Genomic DNA, 13,822 nt, shown 5'->3' with positions numbered 1-13,822 from the left:
AATTGGTCAAGTGCGAGTCGGACTCGCGCAAGAAGGGTTCCGTACCATTCATTATCTATACAACATTAGATACTATATTATTATAAACTTTTTTTCCGATTAAGCTGAAATTTTGAATGCGCGTATAAGTAATTTAAAAAAAAATGAAGGAACATATTACTAAAAATTGTATTAATCAATAATAAATATGTAAAAAGTGAAAATAAATATGTAAAAATATGTAAAAATTAAAAAAAAAATGATTAAAAAAAAGTCTCCTTGGCTAGGATTCGAACCTGCCTTACTACGGCTCCAACGGCATAGCAGCGTAAAGTCATTACGTCATCATCAGCTTTACGCTTTATGTAAAATTCTTACTTAAAAGATAACGTTTAGTGAAAGTACTTTTTTATTTATAAACATTTATTTAATTCTGTTTTTAGAATTGTTCTTATAGCGGCAACATAGATACATTATCTGTGAAAATTTCAACTGTCTAGCTATAACGGTTCATAAGATAGACCTTTGTGACAGACGGACGGACGGACGGACAGCGAAGTCTTAGTAATAGGGTTCCCGTTTTTACCCTTTGGGTACGAAACCCTAAAAACACACTTTTTTGTGTGCCCACTATAGTCCTGTTATTTACGCAACTTTTCTGGGCGTCGATTTTTAGTAATCAAATAATAAAATAATTTTAGCCCAAAACAACTCGTCATCATCTCAAAGTCCTTTTTAAATAAAAAAAGAGAGAATGGCTATGTGTCGGAAAACTTTGAACTATGATTTGGCACCAAAAATATCTTCAATTTATATTTTATTTGTGCTGTTAGAATGGAAACGAAATACCATGAAATCAAAAATGCAAAGCTCTGCTTATGAGATACATAATGATGATCTTCTAATCGTGATCAAGATAAAGTCTTGCTGGCTCCATGTACATACTGAAATATAAGTTACTAGATATACGTTCTGGATCTTAAAAAGTCCAAATTTAATGCTCAAGCGATACCACCTCAATAACAGTTAAGAACAACACCTGTATTAGAGACGAGCCAACAAACCGAGATGTGAGTGTTTTGCCCTTGGAAAATAAGCTTATATTCTTTTTCAAAATTCATATATTCTTTTTCAAAATCGTTAATAATAATAGCAATAAATAAGCCAAACCACGTCACAAATAGACAAATCCACATTAATCTTGTATACTGAAATATTCTGTTGGCTCTAAATTTATTAGCAGATTTTTAATTTTTGTCTTAAATACATTTATTATTTTAATTTGGTGGATCTCAGATGGTAGATAAACTAACTTATGTTATAATGTAATGGCAACATCCGTTACTGTGCATTCTAATAAAATTATGAAAAGATGATCTTAGTTCTCTATTTTGTTATCAAGACATTGATTAAGATGGTCATGATTTTACCAATTCCATAATCTAATCGTCGTTTTAAAAATAAACTCTTCCAATATTTTGCACTCTTCATCGTTTGCATTTCTACACCCAATAATTTGTACTATCAAATATCCATAGAGCACATAATATAAATCGTCAAAACATGAAGGCACAGTGACTGTTCAGCAAAATAAAACTCATTCAGTTTTAATCATCTGCTCATGATGCTAATATGGATAGCGAAACGCGCGTCCAGTGCAAAAGTAAAGTGTTTTGGTGTATTGTGGTGAATTAGTGTTATATTATGCTATAACACCAAAGGTTCCAACCCTCAACAGTATCGCTGCTTATCCCTGCAACTGTTTCAGTCTAGTAGTACAGAAAATATTTACAAATATAAAAGACGCTGTTTCAGTCCGTTTGTGTAATTCGAGTTTGAAGTTTGATGTCTAAACTGAAAACATGTTTCTGTTTTTGTAAACAAAACTAGTTGTGTTTGAGTCCGTTTGATCCGCTTTTGGGCAGTGCTGAAAGTGCTAGTCAATCGGACAGTGTCATCAAGGCTAAACTTGCAAAACAAAGTCAAAGAAAAACTTTATCACTCCACAGAATTGGATTGGGTTGGGTATAAATAATAAACAACAGTAAAAGGGATCTTGCTTGTTTAGAAGTTGGCTGAAATTTTCCTATCATGAGATTATTTGCTTACTATTTATACTCCATTAAAAAGATACCTCATGTACCAAATTAGCCTGCCAACTAGAAACCTTCATGCTGATGATAATAAATATGTGATGATGATAATAAATAAATCAGATTTAATATGAAAAAGTTTATGTGTGAATTCGTTTAAAACATAATTAACGACAATACAAAGTATCACTTTCAATAAATCACGTTGTATTTTTATCACTCAAAATGCAGTCGGACTATTCATTTTATGCAACTTAGTTGGGCGTTGGCATTCAGTAAACAAATAATTTTCGAGCCGTCACCGACTCAAAGTCCTCTTTAAACAAAAAAAAGAGAGCAAAATGGCACTGTGCCGGAAAACTTTGAACAGTGATTTGGCAACGAAATCTCGCCTGTGTAAACAATGTTTGTATGCGTAACACTAGACAAAATAGACAAATCTAGTCCAAAGTCCATTTCATATTTATTTTCAAAAATGCAATTTTAATGTATATAGTTATATGTTTCGCATTCTGTTTTTCATTAAACAGTAGTATTTTATTTAAGTTTTCTTCAGCTTTTAGGCTCATTTTAGTAGCTATCCCTTTTTCCATTTATATATGAATTATGAATGTTTAATAAATTGGATAATATAAATTTTACAGGCAAATTAAGAAGCTCTCTCTAACGGTGCAAACCAAACTATTCAAAACAATTTGTTCACATCACCATTATTTATTATTATTTTACCCCTCCTCTATAAACCATCTATCTTGAGCGGCGCTATTTTGTTGTTTGTATCCATCAAAATGGTCCTATTCAGGTGCTAGGGGAATCCCCGCTGGCACTTTGGCTTGATCTAAGTAGCATCTCATTGTCTTGTCCCGGGCTGTAATGTCGTGGCCAGGGAATTGCACCAAGACGTATAACGATGCCGATGGGACTACTCTGTCCGTCATACCAGGCATCATCAACTGTCTGTGGTTACGGGCGGAAAGTGTGGGGAGTCTTAGCTTAACACCCCGGGCCAAGAGGAGACAACCTCACTAAAAACCTAAATCCTTTGATAGCGGGACCAGGTCAAAAAGATGCGTGGCTAGAAGACGACCCTCTACTGGGGCACCAGGGGTTGAGACCCATCGTACTCTCGTCTCCTTTACTACTATATGCGGGGCTCTGTAGAAGTGGACCGACTAACCCTTGCGATGTATCACCAGCTTTGCAAGAACTCCAATGTAAGGCGTTTACATTTTCATTAATTTTTTTCCGATTTTCAAAGCTTAGTAATTATTTCATTTCCTGTTACTGTAATTAGTAAACCTACAAAACATAATTATTACAGGTAGTTGTCACGTTATTACGTTCTGAAGCGTTTTCTGTCTCTCTTGAAAATTAGTAAAATGGTTTTCCCCTGGACGCTTATTATGGTTTTCCTCTGGACCCTTCAATACCTACGTTAAATTACGGCATTTCCAATTATGGTGTAGACTCCCTCACATATTTAGATACACTCTTTGTAGTTGGGCCCATTGTTGCCTATCGTTGACTATGCGGGCCTATGTTATCCCTGCTAATTTCCTAATATCATGGTCTCATCTCAAGTTTACTCTTCCTCTAGGTCTCTTGATTCATCGTGGGTACCATGCTGTAATTTTTGTAATCCATCTGTCGTCTGTCGTTCTCGCCAAAAGGATTGGTTTCTGTGAATGACATCTATTACCTAAGTCTTTTGTCGTACCCATTCTATTCTTTTACAGTCTCTCTTAGTTGTAGCATATTTCGTTCCATTGAGCGTTGTGCAACCTGCAATTTCCTTAGTATGTCCGTTTCAAGTGTCCAGGTTTCGCATGCATAGGTCATGACTGGGAGTACACATTGGTCGAATGTTTTCTTCTTTAGATAATGGGGCATTCTAGATTTGAATATGATTAAGTTTCTTCCATAAGTACTCCATGTTAACTTAATTCTTCTGTTGATTTCTGGTAGTAAAGATCCCGAGCTGTGTATTAGTCGCCTCAAATATTTATATATTCTTCTACTATTTCCAGTGTTGTGTTATTTACTAGAATTTCTTTTCTATCTTCTTTCTTTACTATCTACTACTACTCTACCTATTTTTTAACTAGGTACTACATAATTTTTTAATTTATTACTGTGGAGTAAGACACCTTTTAAGGATCCTTTAAATACATACAGACGTCAGCTAAATAAACTACTTAATTTAAAAGAAGTGATATTGTGGAAATGTTTAAAAATTTATTCAAGTATTTGGCATGATAACAAGGATGATAATAAGGTGATGGATTATGTAAGATTAGTCTGTTTTTCTGAGAAACCACGAATCGTTTTTATGAACTTTGTTCTTATCAATCGAAATTCTTGGAAGAGGACTTAAGTTTGTTATCTGTTATGGATTATACGTGTACGTTTCGTAAATTTTGTTGTGATTATTAAAAGACAAACATATACCCGGTGTCTAAGTAAGAATCATTAAGCGAAAATATGATCACAGTTCTAGGGAGTGATTCCCAAAGTCCCTAGGGTCCACGTGGGCCACTTTGGGATATAGAAAGCCCACACATACGGGACAATATTTAAATTCTCAGTCGAATCATTCTGAAGCAACCTAAAGAGGTATAGACATTATGTCATTGAGCAATCACTATATGCAGTGACCAAGAATCTTTGAATTCTGAACTAAGTAATATTAAAACCGATTTGCTTCAGAATGGTTACTGTGCAAAATCCCTAGACAATATTATATCCAGTTGCAAGTCTGACATATTGGTGCGCCAGCCGCCAGCATGAGAAGTATGCTATCTCTCTCTTGACGATTACATGTCAAAGGAACATTGGAGAAGATCAGGCGAATAGCCAAGCAGTATAAAATTAAAACTGTTTTTAACTGGGACTACTCTAAAAAATCTCCAACAAAAATAAAACCGGAATCATCAAACCAAAAAAAAGAGTGCATCTACCAGGTACCTTGCGAGTGCGGTGAGTCGTATATTGGAGAGACAAAACGTCCTCTACATGTACGAATTGATAAACATAAAAAACATACGCAGAGAGGCCGTATTCATTTCTAACAATAATAAAATCTTTAGCAATTCAAGTATGGAAATTTCAATATGACAACCAAACATAAAACGCTCCAATGCAGGTATTCTTAGCGGAGAACCTCATGCTTGACCGCATCCAACTAATTTACACCCCAATATCAGCAGGAATAGTAGCTGGCCATACTTTGGCAGCTGATTCCTAGGAGGTGGACTGCTTTTAGTGGGTAACAATCCAAAACCTATACTGTCTAGGGATTATTTCTATGATGGTCTCTCTCGACATGGTGATGGGAATGATCACTATATTCGTCTATAAAAGATTTTTAAACCACCCCTTACCAAAAAAACTAATTTACGGGTGAATGCTCGGCTCTAGTATATAAGCTCAGTAGTTTTAGGATTTAATTTAGTTCACACTTGATAACGCTCATTGATACTTCTGACCGAAACGTTGTGTAAGCAAAGACAATGGAAGTCCAAAATTTTTTAATTTTAATACTGAATCATTGTCTACCACATTCAAAGTAGCTCACAATAGCTCACAAGCCACAAGCAGCTCACAATAGAACGAAATGGAGAAGAATTGTAAACTCAGTTAACAGCGACAACCAAAAAGTAAAGACGTAACAAAGCAATGAGACTTTTGAATGTCCGGACTGCGGTAGACAGATAACATCACGTATCGGGCTTTTCAGTCACAGAAAAGCTCATGAAAGGAAACGCTTGCGTGACCATCTTTTGATGCGTGTCAAATACTCGTCAGTGTATAATGGCAGTATGTATCAAACATTAACGTAAGGTTTTGCATGAAGAACGCGTTTTTTGGCTTGAAGCCATATCAGTTTTAGTAAAATCCATTGTTTTGAAATCATATAAATTATTTTATCCACATGTATAAACTAGACTTACAATATCTATGACACGTGGGTACAAAGATTGAAAAATGTGCCAATATTTTAATTAGCGTAATTTCGTGAACTTACAAACATTAATTTTAGCCCAGATAATAAGTTGAACTATGACTTGTTTGCACGACCTTTCTGTTTGCATAATTAAAAATCTATAAAAATGGCCCATTTATTTCGGGGATATTTTTAACAACCTACAAACATACTTTTACTTCTAAAATTTACTGTAAAAGTTCTGTTAAATCTTAATTGAGAGTCTAATTATACGGAAATTATGTCTCTCTCACAAAAGGTAAAACTTTTATTTATTAACCCCCCCGCCTCAAATGTATATTTTTTAAATATTCATCTATTTATTATAGTAGGTATATATAGTAGAGACAACAGATTTTTTTAATTCTTCATCTAAGAAAGAAATATATACAGGGTGTAGCACTTAAAAAAAAATAAGAAAATTTTATTTTATATTTTAGAAAAATTGGCATAGAATTTTGAACACCCTGTATGATTTAAGATTACGACATTTATAGCAAAGTATGTACAGACCAACTATAGTAAATACCCAGTATAGTTAGAACATTAAGATTAAGAAAAACATTATTTATTAATATCTCTGGAGCTATCAAAACATATTTACTAATATTTTAGGATTATGTAAAGTGATCAGAAATGAAACAAAAAATGCAATAATATACGGGGCGTTCCATTTAAAAAAAAATCATCCCTTTTTGAGCCACCCTGTAGGAGTTAAAATATGTTTTCTCACAAAATTCCTAAGTTTTTTATTATATGAACCTACAGATGCCCGACGCACTATTGCCGAACCCAGTATATATATAAACAAGGTTAATATACTGTATGATCGAAAAAAAAACGGCGTCAGCGATGGCTATGAACATCGCTGTCATTTTATATGTAAAATTATTTAGGGAATGTCACTAATGATCATTTCCAAGCCAACTGGACGCCATTTTTTTATCATACGATATTTATAAGACTATAGCCACAATGTATTCAACTATATTGGAGCAGCCACCGAATAGTCCCGATGAACGAAATTGTTAAACGCGCCAACCCAGATCACAATATATTATGTTTATGTTTGGAACTTTGGAATTGAGATCCAGAAACACGGCAAAATTTCCAAGCCATTCTTGGAGAATGGGCTAACATTATTTAAAAAAAAAATCAAAATTGTATAAGATGATAATAACACATTGTATAAGATGTTAATAAAATAAGGTAGCCAATATGCGCTTATTAATTATTATAAATGGTTAGGTAATTTAATTCTGTTATTGTGTATCTTATTTTTTTTTTCTTTCCTTTAATTTATTATTAAATTATTTATTTATTAATTAGCGTTTCGTATAGATCATTACATTATAATATTTAGACTGTAAGCATTACTGTAATTTTTGGGTGTTTTAAGTGTGAGTGGCTTTTTTAGCCAGACTTGGCCCATTTATTTATTAAATAAAGCCATTATTATTATTATTATTAATTCGTGAATGTTTACTTAAGGCTACTACTTAGAGATAATGAAATGTTAAGTAACTTTTTTTGTCTTCCTGTAGGTATAATCATCGGACATCAGTATATTTGAAAAATTCTGGATAATATTTCGAAACATACTCGTAAGTTTCAGTAATATTGAAAAATAACTACCTATTTATCAATCTGACTAAAATTATCCTTCTTATGAATTTAAAGTCGGGCGGGAAGTATATACAGGGTGAGTCTAAAATAAGTGCAAATATTTTAGGGGTAGTATATTTCGACCCCAGAAACACGTCTATGAGATTCTTTTCGCAAAAACAAATTGAAAATTTGGATTTTTTTGAAATTTACTTTTAATTTTTAGTTAAAAAACAATATCTTGAAAATATGGCAACATAAATAGTAGCTCGAATTTACGAAAAAAAAAACAAAAAAGATCCCAATAAGAAATATAAAAAAGATCCAGTGACTCTCAAAATGTAAGCAAAAAATCATTTTTTTTTTAATTTTCACACTCAAATTACGATTGTTCTTCTCTGGTCAATTATCTAGTTATTTTGGACTTTATGGAGAGAAAGTATGTTTCTGTTATCGAGATCTAATAGCCCTGAAAATATTTGCACTTATTTCAACCAAGTCCTCACCCTCTGTCAGGGGCGTATACAGGAATTTATTTTAGGCGGGAGCCCAAATAAAAGTAATATAGAATATGCTTTTAAGGCGCCATTTTTAACCGAAAAGTCTATAATATTTAACATATAAAGTTCTAAATAAATACTCGTTGATTCCTCATCAAAAAAATATGAGAAAAGTTCCTATAAACATGGATATGGAAATGCAGTTTTATATATATTATAAAATATATAATTTATTAATTTTATTTTAATTTTATTGTGATTAATAAAATTGCGTTTATTTCATCAAGGAGGCTGAATTCGACAAAATATCAAGAAATAACTTTTAATTGGCATTAAAGGGCCTATATAATTTTGATATCAAAATAAAAAAGTCAGTGGCGCACATGTTTTTTTTTGAAAAATATTCCAGTGATAACCCATACGCACGTCCCTGATGAATTTATCGACACTTTTTTAGCATTAAAATATATGTAGCACTTATAGTAACTTTTACCCTCAAAATTTCAGTCAAATCACTAAATGGATTTGGAAGAAAATGATTATAAATCGATTAAAGATTATTAAGATAAGAGTATTATAAGATAAAGATTATTAGATAAAGATTATTAAGACTTTAACACCCTGTAGCTACGAAACAAAGGAGAATCGGACCTATGTTGATATGAAAAATAAATATTATTTTTTACAGAAGGAATCTCCCCAACGAGAGATGGCACATGTTTTTTGAAACACCCTGTATACATCTAACCGAAACGCTCTCTGGGAGATTGGCGGCAAATAATAAATATTATATAATTCAAAATATTTACCTTTTGTGTCGATATCTCCATCCTTTTCAGTAAATCTTTTGGATTCCATCTTAATAGGTTGCTTGCTGACAATATCGGAAAAAGAACACTTTAGACTGGAAGAAACGCAAATTCTATCACTACTTTCGGTGTGACAACAACAGTTGTAATTCATACACACTGTATACAGCCTTTTCAATTATATATGTTATAACATTATTGAACTATGTCAGGAACGATAAAACGAACGGAATATTGAAAATGCAAAGAAAATAAGAAACTAGAGAGATAAAATATACGAAGGATTTTCTGAAAAGTGGTCGGACGATGTATGGATAATAAATTTCTTTAAAATCAGTCTCATTCCAATTCTGTATCTAATTTCAGTAGCCAGCGTTGTGTTCTTGAGGAAACGCTTCGAGAAAAAGTTTTGAATGAAAATAGTGGTTTTACATTACCACCGCCGTTAAGCGGTAAGCACAATCACAAATCAATTCAATTTTGATTTCAAACCGTAGTTTAACGCACTCGTTATAAACGCGTTTCGATAAAATCTTTTATCAGAGAAATTTACTAGTTTAAGAAAGCTGCTTTTAAAAGCTTTATTTTGGTCGCAGGAATACACTACACTACATAACACTACCGAGCGCAGACTCGATAAACGATAAAATGCGCATTCTGCTTTCAGACAGCCCCTGGACAGCCCTATATCGATCTTTGAAATGATGCCAGGAGCCATCCAGGAGCGTAACGTATTGGGGGGAGAAAGTAAAATATAATTTATATATCAACTGGAAGTCGTCTCTTAAAATAAACGGCAAGAAATGTATTGTTGGTTGTCTACCATAATGCGCGCATAAATATCCGATGATAAAATAGATATCTATTTTAGTCAATTTAGTCATCTTCTATGGGCATGTTTTTTTCCTTGTTTTTTTCTTGTCATGTATGTCGATTCGTTCGTAATGGTGATGTGACGTTTCAAATTTTTTGATAATAACTTTATAAGCTCTATTTTTTTCATTAATTTTCTATGCATTGAAATAGCAACAATAACTTCGGTGGCTTTAGCTAAATTTTATCACTTTCAAGGATGGATTACAGCGAAAATGAGAGTCTAGGTCTTTCCACTGAACAGACAGAAAAAGTTTTACAATTTCAAGATCTTACTGGAATAGAAGATATTACGATATGCAGAGATGTTTTACAAAGACATCAGTGGAATTTAGAAGTTGCAGTCCAAGAACAATTAAACATTCGCGAAGGCAGGCCTTCAGTATATGCTTCAGAATCTAGGCCTCCCGCAGTTGTAAGTGATCTTTTAGGGCAATTAGTGTACCATGCACCTCCAAGTGATGGTTCTGGGACCGGATTCAGAAGGTTTTTTAAGGCCTTTGTTGGATTTATGTGGAATGTATGTTATAATACAATTGTGACCTTTTTGCAAATAACAAGAAGGCTGTTAGGTAAATTATTAGATTAATTTACAGGCAAAAAAACACAATATCTAAACATATTTATTTTACAGGTTTAGAATATAGACCAAGAACAGACCCTCTGCAAGAAGTTCTAGAATTCGTTCACTTCTATGAAGAAAAGTATGGATGTGAACATCCAGTTTTCTATCAGGGCACATTTTCACAAGTTAGTTCATTTTGCATTTTGTTAGTAATAAATACCTATATTTCAACTCCTTTTATTAAAGGTTCTCAACGATGCTAAACGTGAATTACGCTTCTTAGCTGTCTATCTCCATGAGCCTGAAGCTTCAGATGCAGATTTATTTTGTAGAGAAACTTTAGCTAACCCAGAAGTAATAAGATATATTAACAACAATTTTTTATTCTGGGCATGTTCCGCTAAAACTGATGAAGGAAGGCGTACAATTAATGCTGTAAGAGCTAGTTATTTTCCTTTTATGGCCCTAATGGTTTTAAAGGAAAACAAGTATGTAATTTTATATTTCTTTTTTTTATTGTAAACTACAATTATTTTTTATATAGAATGACAATTGTGGGCCGGTTGCAAGGGTTTACAGATGCTAATATTTTTCTTCAAAGAATGCATACTGTAGTAAGTGAATTTGAAATCAATTTAGTTCAAGCAAGAGCTGATAGGTTTGAGCAGAGTGTAAATAGATCAATAAGACAACACCAGGATGAAGCATTTTTAGAGAGCTTACGAGCAGACCAAGAAAAAGAAAGATTAAGAGAGGAAAGGAGAAAGGCTGAAGAGGAAGTTAGACGACAGTTAGAAGAAGAAGCAAGGCAAGAAGAAGAAAGAAAAGAAGCACTTCAAAGAGAGAAAATAGAGTCAGTAACAAAAGTTCCATCAGAGCCAGATGTGACCCATCCCGATGTTGTGCATGTAGTTTTTAAGTTACCTTCTGGGAACAGGTTAGAAAGAAGATTTCTAAAGTCACATTCACTTGAGGTATGTAAGCTAAATATTATTTAAAGTGTAAAAAAATTAAAATAATACTCTTACAGCATGTATTTTACTTTGTGTTCTGCCATCCACATTCACCAGATTCATTTGAGATAACTACAAACTTTCCAAAAAGAGTACTACAGTGTCGACCTGCACACGAAAAAGAAAAGGTTCAAACATTAGAGCAAGCAGGATTAAAAAATAGAGAAGTTCTTTTTATAAATGACCTAGATGCATAATTGTATCAATCACTATTACTTACTTAACTTCTATAAAGTACCAAATTATGTTGGTATTGCCATGAAGAAAACAAGAATTTCATAAAATTAAGATTTTTATATGTTCTTTAATAAATGTGATATAATACTTTGTTAGTAGTTTGTACTACTAATTCTTTATAATGATTGTATATAAAATATACAATTTCACTTTCACACTAGTTTCTTTGGAAGTTAATATTTTCTTTACTTTTATAGAGTAGCATGTTAATTATATTTTCAGGTTTGTCAAAAATTACGTTATATGTATATGTAAAACATTGAGAAATGTTTCTATAAAAAGATTTAAGACTTAGTAACTACTTTTTCTGTATTAAAATTGTTTGAGTTCGTAAATGCATTCTTTTTGTATAATTTGGTTGTAAAAGCAATTTTTCATTGAAACAAGTATTATTATTAAGTTTGTTATATAGAATCTAATAAATCTAGCATTTATGTAGCACATATGTTTTTCTATTTTTCCCTCACTAATTGAGGGTAAAAATATTTTTAATATAAGACTTCCTGTTTGTATATATTCTGTAAAAAAAATAAAAAAAACATTTTTGTTGCTTAATTGTATTATTTATTTAAAAAAATATTAGTAGTTAAATATGTATAAATAGTTCATGGTTCCTACTCTATTTCACCAAGATAAATTGATTTGTCACTTCCCACTGATACAACTATAGGCTCATTAGGATGAAATGCAACACTATTTACACATCCTGTATGCCCTGGTAATTTATATATTATTCTGCGTGAAGTGGTATCCCAAATATAAACAAATCTATCTGCTGATCCTCCAGTAACCTAAATGTAAGAGCATAAAATATCTGTTTACTTTATAAGTCGTATTTCAAATACCTTATTGCCATCTGGAGACCATGCACAGCGTAATAAATTCTTCTCAAAGTTATGTTGATGCCCGCTAAAAACTTTAACACATCTCTCAACAGGAGCAAAAGGTCGAACATCCCATATCCTTAAAGTATTGTCCATGGAATTACTTAACATATAGGATCCATCAGCACTTAATGATAGGCCTGTGATAGTATCCGTATGCCCTTTCATCACGTAAAGTATTTCTTTTTTTCTAATATCCCATACCTAAATGATTGTATTAAATAACTAGGACCTTTACATATGATTAATATTACCTTTATATCATTATCTATGCCTCCACTGAATACTTGTTCTGCAGTATCATTAAAACTAACTGCTGTTGTTTGATAGACACTATTCATAGACATTGAAGGCTGTTTCTTTCTTTGGTCCCAAACTCTAACTGTGCTATCATCTCCACCTGAAACCATTAATTGGGGTCCTCTTCTTGCACCCTGCACACAGTTTACAAATGTGTTGTGACCTTTATACTTCCTAATTCTGTCACCAGTAACAATATCCCAAAGTCCTAAAGTGTAATCTGTTGAGGCAGTAATAATATTCGAACCATCAGGAGTAAAATGAAGTTCCATTACTGCCCCTGTATGCCCAGCCATAACAGAAATGTTTTCACACTCCCCATACACATTCCATAAAACTACAAAAAATCTAAATAAATATAAAACTAAACTAAAAACATACAAAATTACATATTTTGCGATCGAAACCAGAGGTAGCAAAATATTGCCCTTCAGGGTGAAAATCGACTGTAAATATTTCTCCTTCGTGGCCTTCGCATACCATAATTGGAGCAAATAGATTAGAAGTTCTTGCTGGGGCCTAAATAAGTTAGAAACAATAAATTAGCTCCAAAATTATACTGGATAAATAATACTTACCGGTTGAAGTTGACTAACTTGTTTGTTTTTGTTTGTAATACCCACTTCATTTCTCGGCCTTTTCTGTACAGCTACTATCGCTGAATCTTCAGCTTTTCGCTTGTTATCAATTACCATTATAGATAGGTATTATACAAAACAAAAAATGGAAAGAATTACAAAGAATTCCAAATTACAATAGAAATAACAGAAATTATATACACAAACTGACACTAATGACGGAAGACGGAGACCACAAAACGGAGACGGAACACAATCCATAGAACATAGATACATGACTGCCATCTATCCCAAGATTCCCAAGATCTACCATAGGTCCGTGGCCATAGGCTATAGAACCTTAAAAGATTAGGTCGTGATGTACGATTCGAATCGATTTTAATCGAAGATCGATATTTTTACCC

The 13,822-nt window shown here is 32.8% G+C and overlaps 3 protein-coding genes across 3 annotated transcripts in view; 1 reads left to right on the top strand and 2 right to left on the bottom strand.

Annotated features, from left to right (window-relative positions):
* LOC115877863 (6-phosphofructo-2-kinase/fructose-2,6-bisphosphatase-like) overlaps positions 1–9,641 on the bottom strand; it is a 91,497-nt gene extending 81,856 nt beyond the window's left edge. The window contains exon 1 of the mRNA XM_030894205.1: positions 8,969–9,641. Coding sequence (XP_030750065.1) covers positions 8,969–9,122 — 154 coding nt within the window. The 5' untranslated portion in view covers positions 9,123–9,641. The remainder of the gene's footprint in view (positions 1–8,968) is intronic.
* A 239-nt stretch (positions 9,642–9,880) lies between these two features.
* On the top strand, positions 9,881–11,809 carry LOC115877864 (FAS-associated factor 2). The gene is made up of 5 exons (XM_030894206.1): positions 9,881–10,413; positions 10,476–10,591; positions 10,653–10,894; positions 10,951–11,380; positions 11,437–11,809. Exons 1-5 carry the CDS (start codon positions 10,041–10,043, stop codon positions 11,614–11,616), a joined length of 1,341 nt encoding a protein of 446 aa, XP_030750066.1. The 5' UTR covers positions 9,881–10,040; the 3' UTR covers positions 11,617–11,809.
* A 390-nt stretch (positions 11,810–12,199) lies between these two features.
* On the bottom strand, positions 12,200–13,653 carry LOC115877865 (U5 small nuclear ribonucleoprotein 40 kDa protein). The gene is made up of 5 exons (XM_030894207.1): positions 13,419–13,653; positions 13,230–13,359; positions 12,795–13,177; positions 12,502–12,744; positions 12,200–12,447 (listed from the first exon to the last, which is right to left on the bottom strand). Exons 1-5 carry the CDS (start codon positions 13,533–13,535, stop codon positions 12,271–12,273), a joined length of 1,050 nt encoding a protein of 349 aa, XP_030750067.1. The 5' UTR covers positions 13,536–13,653; the 3' UTR covers positions 12,200–12,270.
* Positions 13,654–13,822: the final 169 nt, after the last annotated feature.

Source organism: Sitophilus oryzae, unplaced genomic scaffold (assembly GCF_002938485.1).
Source record: "Sitophilus oryzae breed Bouriz unplaced genomic scaffold, Soryzae_2.0 scaffold_1499_pilon_pilon, whole genome shotgun sequence".
NCBI lineage: Eukaryota > Metazoa > Arthropoda > Insecta > Coleoptera > Curculionidae > Sitophilus > Sitophilus oryzae.
The sequence above is the reverse complement of the archived record's forward strand: the minus strand, read 5'-3'. Positions and strand labels throughout refer to the sequence as shown.